This window comes from Gobio gobio (genome assembly GCF_949357685.1).
Source record: "Gobio gobio genome assembly, chromosome: 12".
NCBI classification, from domain to species: Eukaryota; Metazoa; Chordata; class Actinopteri; order Cypriniformes; family Gobionidae; genus Gobio; species Gobio gobio.
In genome coordinates, this window is record NC_137105.1 from 10,146,079 (window position 1) to 10,161,625 (window position 15,547).

General features: G+C 37.8%; 1 protein-coding gene across 1 annotated transcript in view; it reads right to left on the bottom strand.

Moving 5' to 3' along the window:
- The window catches only part of igf2r (insulin-like growth factor 2 receptor), a 62,329-nt gene that overhangs the window by 15,139 nt on the left and 31,643 nt on the right, over positions 1-15,547 (bottom strand). The window contains exons 20-33 of the mRNA XM_079832075.1: positions 15,435-15,536; positions 12,714-12,888; positions 9,717-9,890; positions 9,138-9,281; positions 8,792-8,967; positions 7,789-7,876; positions 7,504-7,707; positions 7,291-7,421; positions 7,111-7,214; positions 6,894-7,027; positions 6,626-6,822; positions 3,513-3,639; positions 3,148-3,279; positions 42-304 (exon numbers count right to left, since the gene is read on the bottom strand). Coding sequence (XP_079688201.1) covers positions 42-304; positions 3,148-3,279; positions 3,513-3,639; positions 6,626-6,822; positions 6,894-7,027; positions 7,111-7,214; positions 7,291-7,421; positions 7,504-7,707; positions 7,789-7,876; positions 8,792-8,967; positions 9,138-9,281; positions 9,717-9,890; positions 12,714-12,888; positions 15,435-15,536 — 2,151 coding nt within the window. The remainder of the gene's footprint in view (positions 1-41; positions 305-3,147; positions 3,280-3,512; positions 3,640-6,625; positions 6,823-6,893; positions 7,028-7,110; positions 7,215-7,290; positions 7,422-7,503; positions 7,708-7,788; positions 7,877-8,791; positions 8,968-9,137; positions 9,282-9,716; positions 9,891-12,713; positions 12,889-15,434; positions 15,537-15,547) is intronic.

Genomic DNA, 15,547 nt, shown 5'->3' on the forward strand with positions numbered 1-15,547 from the left:
TGAGGTTTAGAGGATTGGACGTTTCAAAGACTTCCCATTACCTGTTGTTCGCAGACAAGAGGGGTGTGCCAGGAGAAGAAGTGAGTGCAAGTGGCGTCATCAGAGTACACCAGTACGGGCTCATCCATGCCTCCTCCCTCAGACTTGCAGACGAACCTGAAGACACTCTTGTGTTTGAAGGAAGGGTCAGCAGCGCACGCGTCTCCATCCTCATAGGTGAGCTCCACCACCTGATCCTTATAGACCAGCTTCCTTGTGGCTTTTCCGGCACTTATGGCCATCTGATTGTCCTTGATGCACACACCTAAAGCAAAAAAAACATCTTAACATTATCATGTGAAGTCTTTGATTAGACTTAGGGCCTGAATGTATTAAAACATGTACATTTTTCTGTTCTCAATTAAACAGAAATGCTGAGCAAAGCAAAGAAAAAACTCAACTACTTATGTGTCCATCCATCCATCCATGATTCAGGGACAAATAGCAACCAAACATTATTGCTATTAGGGGCTTTCAAACCAGTTTTCATAGTTCCTATAACTATTGGCAGAAGTACCCGCTTTTTGGCACCTTTTGAGACGACTAAATTAGCTCCTACTCCAGAGTAGGGTCTAACACAGCACAACAGGAACTACCAGTGACACTACGTGGATTGGACAAGCACAAGCCAAACAAAACACTGGCACCTGCCATTTTTAAAAAGCTGTGTACCAAGCACAAACATGGAATGACGGCGAAGACCAGGCAAGTTGTGTTCTTTTCTCAGCCTCGATCAGGGTTCGTAAAGGTCTTTAAGAGTGAAATTCAAGCACTTTCAAGCTATGGCAGCAGTGCTTTTCAAGGGTGAGTACGGGTGAATAATCAAGGGTTCAGTGAATAATGAGACACATTATATGCAAAACAGCTGAAAAGTAAACAACATCTGCGATGTCATGAAACCCACAACACACAACAAAAACACAGCTCTGATCACGCCACCCTCCTTCCTACAGCTTAAAGGGTTAGTTCACCCAAAGATGAAAATTCTGTCATTAATTACTTACCCTCATGTCGTTCGACACCCGTAAGACCTCTGTTCATCTTCAGAACACAAATTAAGATATTTTTGTTGAAATCCGATGGCTCAGAAAGGCCTCCATTGGCAGCAATGTTTTTGCACTCACAAGACCCATAAAAGGTACTAAAGACGTCGTTACAAAGTCCATCTCACTACAGTGGTTCTACAATAACTTTATGAAGCGACGACGAAAATAATTTTTGTGCGCAAAAAAAAAATCTAAATAACTTTATTCAACAAGTTCTTGTCTTCGACCTAGGCCTTTGACGTGAACTCACGAAGTACCATGATGCATGCACGAGAATATGACTTTCATTTCTCAGCTTTGATAAGTAGGGTTGGGTACTGAATTACGTTGGTACTACCGAGTACTGATTCACATTAAATCAATCGTACCAAATTTTGGTATCTGAGAACGCATCTGGTGATATATACTGTGTGTGTGAATATTAAACCGTAAAAAGACTATTTAAATACGAATCCTGCATGTCTCTGTGCGAATGAATGCCGTAGAAGTGCGGTTTACCACACACACACACACACACTCACTATCATGCTCACTATAACTATGATGGCCACGTGTTTCCATCTCTGCTGTCACATATGAGTACATGAACGCTCGAACGTCATCTCCAGAGCCACTGAGAGTCATTTCATGAGCATTTTACCGCTACATTTGAGAAAAACACACAGAAACTCAAAGTGAATCATGGCAACACGTCAAAATAAAAGTCTGGTTTATCTTGACAAATACATCACTGTTGTACAGTAGGATTTAGATACGTCTCAATTAATAATACTAACACTAATGTAATAATAATAATCAAAACTACATATTTTAAGTAATAATTTACAATTTTTATTTTTTAATGTTTTAATTTTAACCATATAAAAGCTCAGTTGTGCAGCACTTTGTTTGACAATTTAAAAAAAAATTAAATTAAAAGATAAATTAAATTAATGTCTTGTGTATTTTCTGGTAATCAAATGAAGACATAACACATAATTTGTGGGAAATCTTTTCATAGAAATTAAAAAGAAAAAAATTATATGGTTGTTTTTATTCATTAAAAACCTAGTAGCCTACTATTTACTAGTAAATATTACAGTATACAAACATCACAGACAATGGCAGACAGAGACCAGGGCAGCTCTGGCATAATGTCAATAACACTTCTATAAATGACTTGCAGGTTATTTATAGTTATTGATGTAAACATCCCTAAAGTACCGAAAAAAGGTACCGTTGGGTACCGGTACCGAATTTTAAAATGTGAACGGTACCCAACCCTATTGATAAGGCACTTTTACATGCACTTGTTCATTTCTCACGGTTCAGGCATCCAGGAAATGCACACTTTAGCCCCATTTTGAGCACTACGCCAAGACCTAAAGCATGATCAATTCAACAGCTTAGACACGGTGCGTCTTCCTCTGCTTGTAAACAAAGCTCCTCGCTTCTGGGTCATGTGTCAGAACGTCGGCTCTGCGTCATATTCTCGCGCATGTGTCGTGGTGCTTCGTGAGTTCACGTCAAAGGCCCAGGCGGAAGACAAGAACTTGTTGAATAAAGTCGTTATTTTGATTTTTTGCGCACAAAAACGAATTCTTGTCGCTTCATAAAATTATTGTAGAATCACTGTAGTTAGATGGACTTTGTAACGACGTCTTTAGTACCTTTTATGGGTCTTGAGAGAGGAAATGTCATTGCTGCCTTTCTGAGCCATTGGATTTCAACAAAAATATCTTAATTTGTGTTCCGAAGATGAACAAAGTTCTTACGGGTGTCGAACGACATGAGGCTGAGTAATTAATGACAGAATTTTCATTTTTGGGGGAACTAACCCTTTAAATGACTGTTGGTCGGCTTACATCATTTCAGAGTTCCTACTAGCAGTGTGAATGCAACCAGGAAAATGGCCCTAGGGAAAAATGTAGTTCTTGGGGGACCGCCCTGGTGACTAGTTCCTATAACTGAGCGCCTAATACTACCTGGTGCCTAAAGACTCCAAAGATCTACTTAAACTGTGTGAAAATATCTCTTGATTATGTTTTTCACTTAATGAAGGGCACAAAAGGAAACCTGATACCTGTTCCAGATTCACAACCAGCATTGACTACTTCTCCACACACGTTCAGTCTGAACATCTTCCTATGGGCCAAGGGATCATAGACCGTATATCCACCTGTCCGACTGAGGGCGTTAAGGTCAAAGAGATGACCTGTGGGGACCAAACACATACACAGTACATCTTAGATTGATTCAGGGACAAAAAAAAATGCAGTATGCTAGAGCTTTCATTTGAGCAATGTGTGAAAACACATTTCCTGTATTTAGGCTATTTGCACTGAACAGACAGGAAGTGACTGGATAAGATGATTCAGTTGTTCTGATTGAGTGGTCATGTGAGTAATTGTGTATTCTGTGTGACTGACGCTCAAGTGGGTGACCCACCTGTAGCTGGATTTGTGACTTTACAGTCTCCATGCTCAGTGCTGTTGAGAGGACAGGCTGCAGCAGTGAACCACACAAAATTATACACACAGTTCTCCAGTGCCGTAATCAGAGTGGGTTCAGAATCCTGCAGACAGACGGCAAGTCAGAGAGACAGACAAGGACAGGGTGTCAGATATATACACAGAAATAAAAATAAATAATATACTTATTAATATTTATATACAATTATAAATTTAGGTCAGTAAGTTTTATGTTTTTGAAAGAAGTCTCTTATGCTCAACAAGGCTGCATTTATTTGATCAAAAATACAGTAAAAACAGTAATGTTATGAGATAAATAATGCTGGGAATGGCTAAAATGTTTTTAAACTAATTAATAAAAAAAAAAAACTGTAATTAATCGCAAGTTTTTAATATTTTAAGTTTTTAATATTTTGATATTGTAAAAATTTCAGTTACTTTCCAAATGAATGTAGAAACAATTTAAAGACAGTATATTTTAAATATGTGTTGTAATGGCATCTTTTTATGAATGAAGGCCAGTATCACTGATACTAATGTCTCTATGAAACATTAATGACGTTACATTACAGTATAACTGAAAGCTCCCAATTTCAACATTTATTAGGCTTTAAAAAAACAACTTTTAATTTAAGTTAACTTAAAGCAATCTTTACATAAACCCATTATAATAAATGTTATTTTACCTGTGGCCTTCCCAGTTAGACATATACAGAAATGTAATAGTTATCAAACACCTTTCTTAAATGCATAAATAATAAATGAAATATAGATTAATCATCATTAAAGGGGGGGGGGGGGGGGACACTCAGTTTCAGTCAGTCTCATGTCAATCTTGAGTACCTATAGAGTAGCACTGCATCCTGCATATCTCCGAAAAGTCTTTATTTTTATTATAATTATAAAAGAAAGATGCGCTGTTCCGAGTCTTTCCGGAAAAAGCCGTGCGGCTGGGGGCGTATCGTGTGGGCGGAGCTAAAGAATGTCGAGCGCGCGCCGCTGTTACTGTGTTGAGTGCGTCTGAAAGCTGCGTCATCCCTAAAAGCGGGGAAAAACTTTATTCAACATAAAAAATGGCTTTTAATCAGATACAGCCATACATCTATGATCCGGAATCAGACCCAGAGGCTGAAGTTGAACAGGAGCAGCAGCAAAAACGACTAGAGCAGGACGTCGACTATGTGGTATAAGTTACACTAACTATATAATATGTTTAGCGGCTTGTGTTATTTAGAACACCATGTCAAGCGCGAGTGTTACAATGTGTGTGTGTGTGTGTGTGTGTGTGTGTGTGTATGTGTGTGTGTTTACGCGTGGTTTGTGAAGACATGATTTGTAGTAAGCGGACTGGTTTTGCGCGTCAGGCTAGTGTTTACATAGAAAGACATGGAATAGTAGCGCATTTGAATGAAGAACCGCGCTTATTTAGTTCAACATATTTCCCCATTCTTTGTGTATTGTTGTTTGGAGTGCTTTTACAATACACAAACATACACATATAGTGGCCAGCTAAACAAATGTACACACTATACATCGCATGCTCCATTGATCAATACGTGATCATGTTTGGGCTACTTGATGGGCATAGGCAAAAACAGACATTTGAAGCAGTCAAACCTGCGGTTCCAACGTTGGGACCTTTATCGTTGGGACCGCTCCATCCTTCAGTATTAGGCGATCTGAAAATCCGGCGTCGAACTGGGCCTTGTTTATAAAACAATCGGCACCGAAATGCAGGGAACAGACATAAATATTTGCGCAACTCAGTTGTTGATCCGGAAAAGCAAATTCCATCTGTACGAGCCAGCGCTTTGATGGGCGTAGCCTATTGCTTTCACGCTCTCTCTCTCTCTCTCTCTCGCGCGCGCGCTCTTCCGGTAGAATTGTCCGTACGGCCCATACAAGGAAATTCCGCCCTGTTGACGTCAAGCGGACCCATGATCGAAAAAAACTTTCCGAAACTTATGACTAACAGGAAGTACTAATTTTGGCAAAGAAATACTCCCATCAAACGTCCACCTTAGCTTATGAAACGGTGTCCATGTTTAGCATGGGAATCCAAGTCTTTAACAGTGCCAAAAGATCAGTATGCATGAAACAGCATTTCACCCCCCCTTTAAAGCTTCAATTTTCTCTGTTCCCGTTGTTCTTTGATGAACATTAATGACAGACATTATCAGTGCTGCTGTCACTTTAAGAACAGCCGCTGACGAACATGACGCAGATCTGACGCGCTGTCCCGCGCATCTCATTTCCTCACAACTCTTTAAGTTCATTTAAGACGTTATTTAGCTAATTTAAGACTCCTAATATGAGAATACTCAAAATTCTCTGTGTTTTTGTTATTGTTTGTTCAAGAGCAAAAGAGAACTCGATGTGAGCAGGAGACTGACGCGAGTCTGTCTGTGCGTCGTGTGTGTGTGTCCCTCGATTAGCTGACATGAGACGCAGCCACACAGACAGGACATTGCCATACAGCACGTTCTCTTGTGTCTTGTCGCGCCTGAAAGCATTTCCTTGAATAGGAGCGTGATCATGTAACACTAGGCAAAAATGGATATAAAAACGGACGCTGCGTTATTTGCGTTAAATATTTTTAATGCGTTAAGCTGAAAAAATTAGTCGCCCGCATTAACGTGTTAATTTGCCCAGCCCTAGAAATAAATAATTGTTTTGTATTTGAAACTATTTTAAAGTGTAATTTATTCCTGTGATGGCAAAGCTGAATTTTCAGCATCATTACCCCAGTCTTCAGTGTCACATGATCCTTCAGAAACCATTCTAATATGCTTTGCTCAATTTTGCTCAAACATATCATTATCAATGTTGAAAACTGTTGTCCTAAATATTTTTACGATTCTATACACAGTTCAAAAGAACATTATTTATTTAAAATACAATTTTTCGTAACATTATAAAATGTCTTACTGTCACTTTTGATAAATTAAATACAACCTTGCTGAATAAAGGTATGATAAAACAATTATATATACACATACACACACACACACACACACACACACACAAACACACATAATTACTATAGACGATTATGTGTATATATATTTAAAAGCGTAAATAATCACAGACCACTTTGTCAGCGTCGCATCTGAAGCGAATGATGGTGGTCCGGTTTCTCTTGCCGTCAGGACAGGCTTGTCCATTGGTGTACTTCAAAATCAGTATGTTTTTATCCCACTGCGGTCCTGCCTCTGCCTCCCCCAAATTCACATACTCGTCTCCATTCTTCAGACAGGCTGCAGCGCTAGACGGACAGCTCCACAACCCTGAGACAAACACCAGTTATAAAACCTATGCTGACTGGTCAATACTCTCCAGCTGTGCTGCTGCTACTCACCAGTCTGAGGCACCAGAGACTTGCACACATTGATATAGTAACGCTGCTTCTGTTTGGCCATTTCTGGCACGATGATCCAATTCGATTTGTGCAGGGCCAGAGAGGATAGATCATAGGAGTGGCCATTGCCATCACTGCAAAAGAGAGAGGAGTTTATATTATTTATAGCTGTATTATGTGTTAGTTGCAAATACATTAGCATGAAAGTTGCTCTCACTTGTAAGAGCAGGTTGTGGTTTTGAAGGTAGGGCAGGCCAAAGCTGTATGCCAATCAAATAGATATGTGCAGTCTGCGGTCTCCTTTATGAACTCTGGCATACCCTGACGAACAAAAAAATCATTTAGGAAATTCATTCAACTTTTTTAATAAACTTTTCATTGGCTGCAAGCAACTCACCGGATTCTTGCTGTGGTCGCAAGAGAAAAGAATAGCAGTGGATCTCTCGTAGATCTTGTGGCACGTTTCCCCACTTGTGTAGTTGATCATGATAATCCCATCATCAAATGTGAGGTTTTGATTGGATAACCCTGTAAAGGAGCACGGGAAAGGTTAAACATGAAAAAACTAAGTCACCTACTGTTATAAGACTACTATAAGAAATAAACTCACCTGCTATCCTGTGTGTTTGGCCCTCAACTTGACAGGAGGACACAGTGCTGCTGGGACCGTGAGGGCAGACCGTGGCTGTAATGGGGCCGCACACTGCAAAGTGATACTCATAACCCAAACCCTTCACTTCATAGTCCTTTCCAGACAGCGGTGTGAGATTGTATTCATAACCACTCTTGGGGTCATTGACTTTACACTTTTCACCTGCGGAGAACAGGAAAAACATTGAGTTAAAGCGAGAGTATTTGTTAGCGGTCCTGAAAAGGAATCGGCCGTTCATCTTACCGTGCACTCTTTTGATTGGGCAAGCTTCTGAGGTTCTCCAAATGAAAACATATTCGCAGCCGTCTTTGCGATCAAACATGGGTGCACCCTTTTAATAGAGGAAAGAAAAATGTGTTTTAACAGCTTCACCATAAAAACCTTCAGCATCTTAAACACTTTCCAGAAATAAGAGTACAAAATTTTGTTCTATTTGTGTCGATTTGTTTCATGTTTTTGAATGAAGTCTCTTTTGCTGACCAAAGCTGCATTTATTTGATCAAAAACACCAATTTAAATCAAATTTGATTCAGAAAAAAAAAAAATCCTTTGGGGTATAGAAAGCTCAAAATAGCAGCATTTTTTTTTTTTTATTGAAATTATAATGTATTTACTGTCACTTTTAATAATCAATTTAATGCATCCATGCTGAATAAAAGTATTCATTTCTTTCAAAGAATAATAATAATATTTTTACTGACCCCCAATCTTTGAAAGGCAATGTATATATTTTTTCTTATCCTTTTTTAAAATAATTTTTTGGTAATGCAGTTGCCAAAATATGGGACATGACTATTATCTTATTTGTGATCCTGATATTTGCCTAAATCTAAATAAAAATAAATAAAATACACCAGAATAACCCCAAAGGGGTTACAGAATTGAGATGTCACTCATTAGGGACTAGTTAGTTTGGGACCATATATTGGTTTGTAGTTACTTATAAACTTAAATGAAAAAATATGAATATGGAATTAAATTTCTGCTTGCAGCTAAATACTAATACATTTTTGGTTATTAAATAATTTAACAATAAACATTCAATCATACATACTATGTAAATGTTAGGTTAGATTATAGTTCAAATATACATAATTTTCAAAATCTAATCATTTCTATTCAAAAGAATATGAAATTACTTTTAAATTAATTGAAAAGGTAATGAGACACCAATTTGTTCCTTATTTGTGGAAAGTGCCATGGATAAAAATCTATTTGATCTTAGAGTAACCATGCACTTGCTTACAGGACTGTCGTCACACTGGAAGATGATTCGGGTGGAGTAACGTCCTAAACTACACTTGTCCCCATTCAGATAAACAATACTGATGGAGCCATCTGGTGCAGACTGCAGGCTGGACTGCACATATCCCAGATTCACACCCCTGCCGTTGATCTGGCCACACGCTCCAATCGCTCCAGCTGCCAACAATACAAGTCTATTAGTTTATGGCGTGGTCATTCAGACCAGAACTACTGCGCCAACCCTTGGTTGCAATTACAAACAAACCATCAATCCCAAAACACCCAGAACCAAGCTAGAAACAGGGAAACACTACATAGATTCTGTCAACACATGCATAGACACTCACCAGGGCAGCCCAGGATGCGGGGCAGCGGTTGACACACGTTGATGTAAAACTTTTGAGACCGGGCCTGATCCGAGGTGTCCAGAGGAACATAATACTTTCCATCCAGGCTGAGGTCACCCAAGTCATACTCTCTACCTTGTGAATCTGTAAATGCAAGGGGAATCAGTTTGAGTTTGGTGATAATAGTGGTGCAGAAATGATACGCCTAAGCTTTAAAGTCACCATGAAATCAAAATGGACAATTGTTCTTTTTTATGTAATATTGCAGTGTTTATAATAAATGATTTTTTCCTGCACATCATTATTTCTTTTTAAATTGCAGCAATATCTCTTCTCTGATGTCGTGTTAACTGGTGCAAAGGCGGGACAACCTGCCACTCACAAGAGATCCACCATTAGCAAACCACAACCATTCGATATATTCCCCATGGACAAAATCAAGTCCTGCCCTATATTTTTTCTCATGCGAAAAGCCGCTTCACTCTGATATACATTAGGAAAGACTCTCGCAAGTTCAATTTCATGGCGATTTTAAAAGCATGCTTTTGGTAAGTAGATGGGAAACATGGGAAAGCTTACCAGTGACTTGGCAATCCACAGGAGCAGGCTCGCAGGCTAGTGCAGTGGAAAGCTCAAAGAACACATTGTGGGTTACGTGAGTGCTCGTGCCCAGCTCTTCCTGTATAAGCCTTAGGGAAGCTTGGGTGGCCGTTTGGTTACACACTAAATTAATGATGAAGGTGTCTTCGGTACCTACAGTAGAAATGGGAAAGAGGGTAAAAGTGGGTTCAGTTCGGGGCAGAACTGTTTTGAAGTGCAACAAATGTAACCTTAAAGGGTTAGTTCACCCAAAAATGAAAATTCTGTCATTAATTACTCACCCTCATGTCGTTCGACACCCGTAAGACCTCCGTTCATATTCGGAACACAAATGAAGATATTTTAGTTGAAAGCTGATGGCTTAGAAAGGCTTCAGATAGGCCTCCATTGGCATTCAATACATTTACACTCCCAAGACCCATAAAAGGCACTAAAAACGTTGTTACAAAGTCCATCTCACTACAGTGACTCTACAATAATTTTACGATGCGACGACAATAGTTTTTGTGCGCAAAAAAAAATCAAAATAACACCTTTATCCAACTTGTTCTTGTCTTCCGTGTGTGCCTCCACGACGCATGCGCGAGAATATGACGCAGATCCGGCGTTCGGACACATGACCCAGAAGCGATTTGTTTACGAGCAGAGGAAGACGCGCGTATCTAAGCTGTTGAATTCTACATTGATCGTGCTTTAGGTCTCGGCGTAGTTCTCAAAATGGGGTTAAAGTGTGTATTTCATGGATTACCGAACGCTGGCGCTACGTCATATTCTCGCGCATGCGTCGTGGAGGCACACACGGAAGACAAGAACAAGTTGGTTAAAGGTGTTATTTTGATTTTTTTTTGCGCACAAAAACTAGTCGTCGCATCGTAAAATTATTGTAGAGTCACTGTGGTGAGATGGACTTTGTAACAACGTTTTAAGTGCCTTTTATGGGTCTTGGGAGTGTAAATGTACTGAATGCCAATGGAGGCCTGTCTGAAGCCTTTCTCAACCATCAGCTTTCAACAAAAATATCTTCATTTGTGTTCCGAATATGAACGGAGGTCTTATGGGTGTCGAACGACATGAGGGTGAGTAATTAATGACAATTTTCATTTTTGGGTGAACTAACCCTTTAATGCAAGACTCTCTTTAATACTCGATTCTGATTCCGATTCTGGTCAATCTTGGCATTCCATGATGAAATACATTTGAGTAATAATGCTAAACTGCATATTGCAGATTTTATGGTACTAAATCATACTTATGCTGTAGTTATAATATATTTATTACCTTTTTGAGCATGGACCTGAAAATGAAATTTCCAACTTTAAAAAACAAACAAAAAAAAACTTAAGCCTGTGTTCCAAAGAATTAAAGATTTAAAGACGACACTTGGCAGATTATTGCTGAAGTGAAAAATAGTTGAAAAAAAGTTGAAAACATTTTACATTATGAAAAATGCACAAAAATATTTTTTTTCAAAAAAATTTGTATGAAATATGTAATCTTTCCTGTAGCTCAAACAGTAGAGCATGGCGCTAGCAACGCCAAGGTCATGGGTTCAATTCCCAGGGAAAGCAAGAACTGAATTTTTTTTTAAATGTGTACCTTGAATGCAATGTAAGTCGCTTTGGATAAAAGCGTCTGCCAAATGCAGAAATGTATATGTAAAATATTGGACTGTTGTCCATGGCAACTGTTTTCTTGCAAAGCTGTGCTAGTCTCATGATCACCTTAATATGATCGTGTTAAATACAATAAAATACTATTTATTATACACTATTGTTCAAAATAAAGAAATAATTTTATTCAGCAAGGATGCATTAAAGTGACATTTATAATGCTACAAAGGTTATATTTTTTTTTAAATAAATGCTGTTCTTTTGTACATTAAGGAATCCTGAAAAAAAAAGTTTCATGGTTTCCCCAAAATTAAGCAGAACTGTTTTTCAAATATTTATAATAATAAAAAATGTTTCTTGATCAGCAAATTAGCATTTCTGATGGATCACATGATATAGAACAGTTGTTTAAATTGTAATAACATTTTACAGTATTACTGTTTTTACTGTATTTTTTAATCAAATAAATGCAACCCTGGTGAGAGCACAGGAGACTTCTTTCAAAAACATTAAAATAAGTCATACCGACCCCAAACTTTTGAAAGGTAGTGTACATGACATATGATATGATAATCAGACAATAAAAAGGAATTTCTTTTTAACCCTCTGGTGCTCTGGTCAACAATGACTTTTTAAGTATTTCAATTAAATGATTGTAATATATTTTAGTTCGATAATATTTTTTATTTAATATTTTGTATTTTGGGGGATTTTATGGTACTACATCATACTTATGCAGTAGTTATAATATATTTATTAACTTTGAGCAACTTTTTTCCAACTTTAAATCTTTAATTCTTTGGAAAACAGGCTTAAGTTTTTTTTTTTTTTTTTTTTTAAAGACAACACTTGGCAGATTATTGCTGAAGTGAAAAATAGTTTTAAAAAAGTGAACTTGAAAAAAAAGTTAAAACATTTTACATTATGAAAATTGCACAAAAATATATTTTTTCTAAAAATTTTGTATGAAATATGTATTTTCCAAAACACATTTTGCTCTAAAAATGTGAGAAAAACAAAACCATACATCTAAACAAGCCGTGTTCCAAATTTTAGGTTGATATCTCAAAAAATTTGCTTTCAGTAAGACTTTGTTTGGGCGCAGTACCAAATGTTTCCACTAGATGAAATTAGTCTCCCATTAATTTCGAATTAGGTCAATAATAACAATACAAGACTATTTCTTTCAGGACCATTTAACCTTTTCTAATCATGTCCATGATTTTTTTTTGTTTTTTTGCCAAAAACTTTACTAACTTTTGCACCATACAAAAATGACCCAAGAGCACCAGAAGGTTAATCAGGAATCATAATATCTCTAACTAAAAGTGCAGGTCATCAAGTGATCTAAGCACTGGATACGCACCTGTCTGAAAGTCCACGGCCCCTTTGTATGTAAGAGTGAGAACGCCATCGGTGGAGAACTGGAGAGATCGTTCCCCCCCGACCTGACTCACAGTCTTCTCATCTTCCAGCTCACAGCCGGCCACAGGTTTATCTCCGACGGTTCCGCAGGCTTTTGTGGAGTTGCAAATGTTCACCTACAGTAGACAGGACGGGTGTGTGACTTTTGGTTTCAATTTGCTATAAATTGCACTAAATGCATTTTTCAAGAGGGCAAAAAAAATCTTGAGACAAACTTAAAGAGAGTAGGACTGCACAGCATATCTGTGCTGAAAAAAAGTCTAGCAGTATCAAAAATGTAATACCCGACCCAGACAAAAATGTGCTGCTATTCAGCACATATAGTCCACTACGTTTGTAACATTGCTTTTCTTTCTTGTAAATGTAACTGAATGCCCAAGCATATAAAGTACACAATATCATTCAAAAGTTTGGGGTCTCTTATGCTCACCAGGGCTGCATTTACTTGATCAAAAATACAATAAAAACAGTAATATTGTGAAATATTATTACGATTTAAAATAACTGTTTCTATTTGAATATATGTTAAAGGTGCACTATGTAACTTTTCCATCCACTAGAGGTGGATAACGCCAAGTTTGAGCGCAGAATCTTGGGACATGTGGTCTTCAACTCACAGCCGGTGGGAAAGAATCGGGATAGGACTCATGTTCATGAATGTGATTATTAACGTAACGAGCAGCAGGACTTTTATTATGCCACAGTCGCCGGCGCCATTTCTGCTTTTCCGGTCATGAGTATGAGGTAACGCAGCTCTGTTTATCATATTAGATACATTTAAGTGTGTTGAAAATGATGTTATGACGTTACTCTGTGCGTTCGCTCTGCGGCTGCTATGACACTTGTTCACACTGCAGTGAGAGTAAAACGTTTCTGCTAAATAAAACCAGAAACCGAGGGTAACGCAGACATTACGCCATTGACAGGCGACTCCCTCACACATCCCGATTCCTTGGTTAAAATAGCAATTTCTCACGATTTACAAATTGTTGGAAACATTTGGGATATTGTAAGTACTCAACTGAACAAAATATATAACACTGGCATAGTGGTTTTTGGATATTTTACTGAAAATGTTTTACATAGTGCACCTTTAAAGTGTAATTTATTACTGTGATGGCAAAGGAATCATTACTCCAGTCTTCAGTGGCACATGATCCTTCAGAAATCATTCTAATATGATAATTTGGTGCATAAGAAACATTTCTGATTATTATCAATTTTAAAAACAGATGTGCTGCTTAAAGGTAGGGTAGGTAAGAATGATCTAAAACACTTTTGTCCAAATTTGTACTCTGAAAGTACTCTGAAAAAGAGAGTATAAAAATCGAGTGACTCTAGACTTTTTAATCTGCAATAAAAACCGCTCATTATTTTCGTCCGGGACGAAACAAGTGATTGGCTTGGGCGACTGTCATTCTCTCTCGCTACCATGGCTACCACCCCTTTTGTTACAGGATCTGCCCACATGCGCGCACCCTTTTGATTTGAGGAGTTCAAGAGGCTGTATTTCTGCTGGACAGGTAATCTTTCATTTTGATTATACATTTTTTTGGTTTATGTTTATGTATCACTAGCACACGTAGCTGCCTAATATAGCCAACATAACATTACTTAGCATAAAGTTACAATGTTATACACTTAGCGAGCCATTAGTAGAGATAATAAATACTCAATATGCTTAGCTCAAGTTAATCGCTGTCGTGTTGAATTTCGCAAAATGTAACTTTAGATAACAAAATGCATGTGTAAAAGCTAGTACACCGCATCCAGCAACTTTTTTTAGAACTTAGTTAGATTTAGCTACTACCCTCTGTCTAAACTCTTTTACCATGTTCACCGGGAACTTTACCTACACGTTTATTTCGGCCCTTGGTTTGTTTTTATATTCTCTACCTATAGTGTCGTAGACACTGTGTTGTGAGTGTATTTTAAACTTTACCAGTATCGGTATTCTAGCTTGATAGTGAGTACTAAAAGACATCGTATTTGTTTATATTCATAATGATAAATGTAGATTTTTTGTGATTCTGACATGATGTCACTACATGCACTCCGCTCGTCTAAATAATGCAAATAATGCATCTTTCAGCTGAGCTGATCGCGGTCGGCGTGGCGCGTTTATGTGTTTTGGGGGCGTGGCTTCGGAAAGAGCCCAGAAGGGAGAAGGTGGAGTGAATGGAAATAATGAGCTGTCTTTAAAACAGTCTTGAGAGGTCTACAGACACTCAATTTTTATACTTTCTTTTTCAGAGTACTTACATTTTAATTATGTATTGATATATAAAGAAAGTTTAAACAAATTTGGAAAAAAAGTTTTTTAGATCATTCTTACCTACCCTACCTTTAATATTTTTAAGGATTCTTTTGTAAATGATTTACTGTCACTGTAATCCTTCAATGTAATGCATCCTTACTGAACAAAAGTATTCTTTTTTTTTTTTTATCTTACTGACCCCAAACTTTTGAACGCTAGCTAGTATAAATTAAACAATAGTGAATACCTGACAATTAATGAATCTACTGAGAGCCCCAGTTTAATTTCATTAGTCCTTTAAGGCTGTTATTGCTATCTGTTGCCTAAGGTATCTGTTTAGTATCGATTTTAGTATAGATACAACCCTACTCAAGAGCATTTGAAAGATTTTAAAGTGTTTCATACGACAAAGTGTTTTCCGTGAGCCATGACATGGTAGCCGCTTTCAGAGGCCAGCGGCTGAAGGTCGAACTCAAAGCCAGTGTTGGGATTTTTCACTGAGCACGTCTGTAGATGAA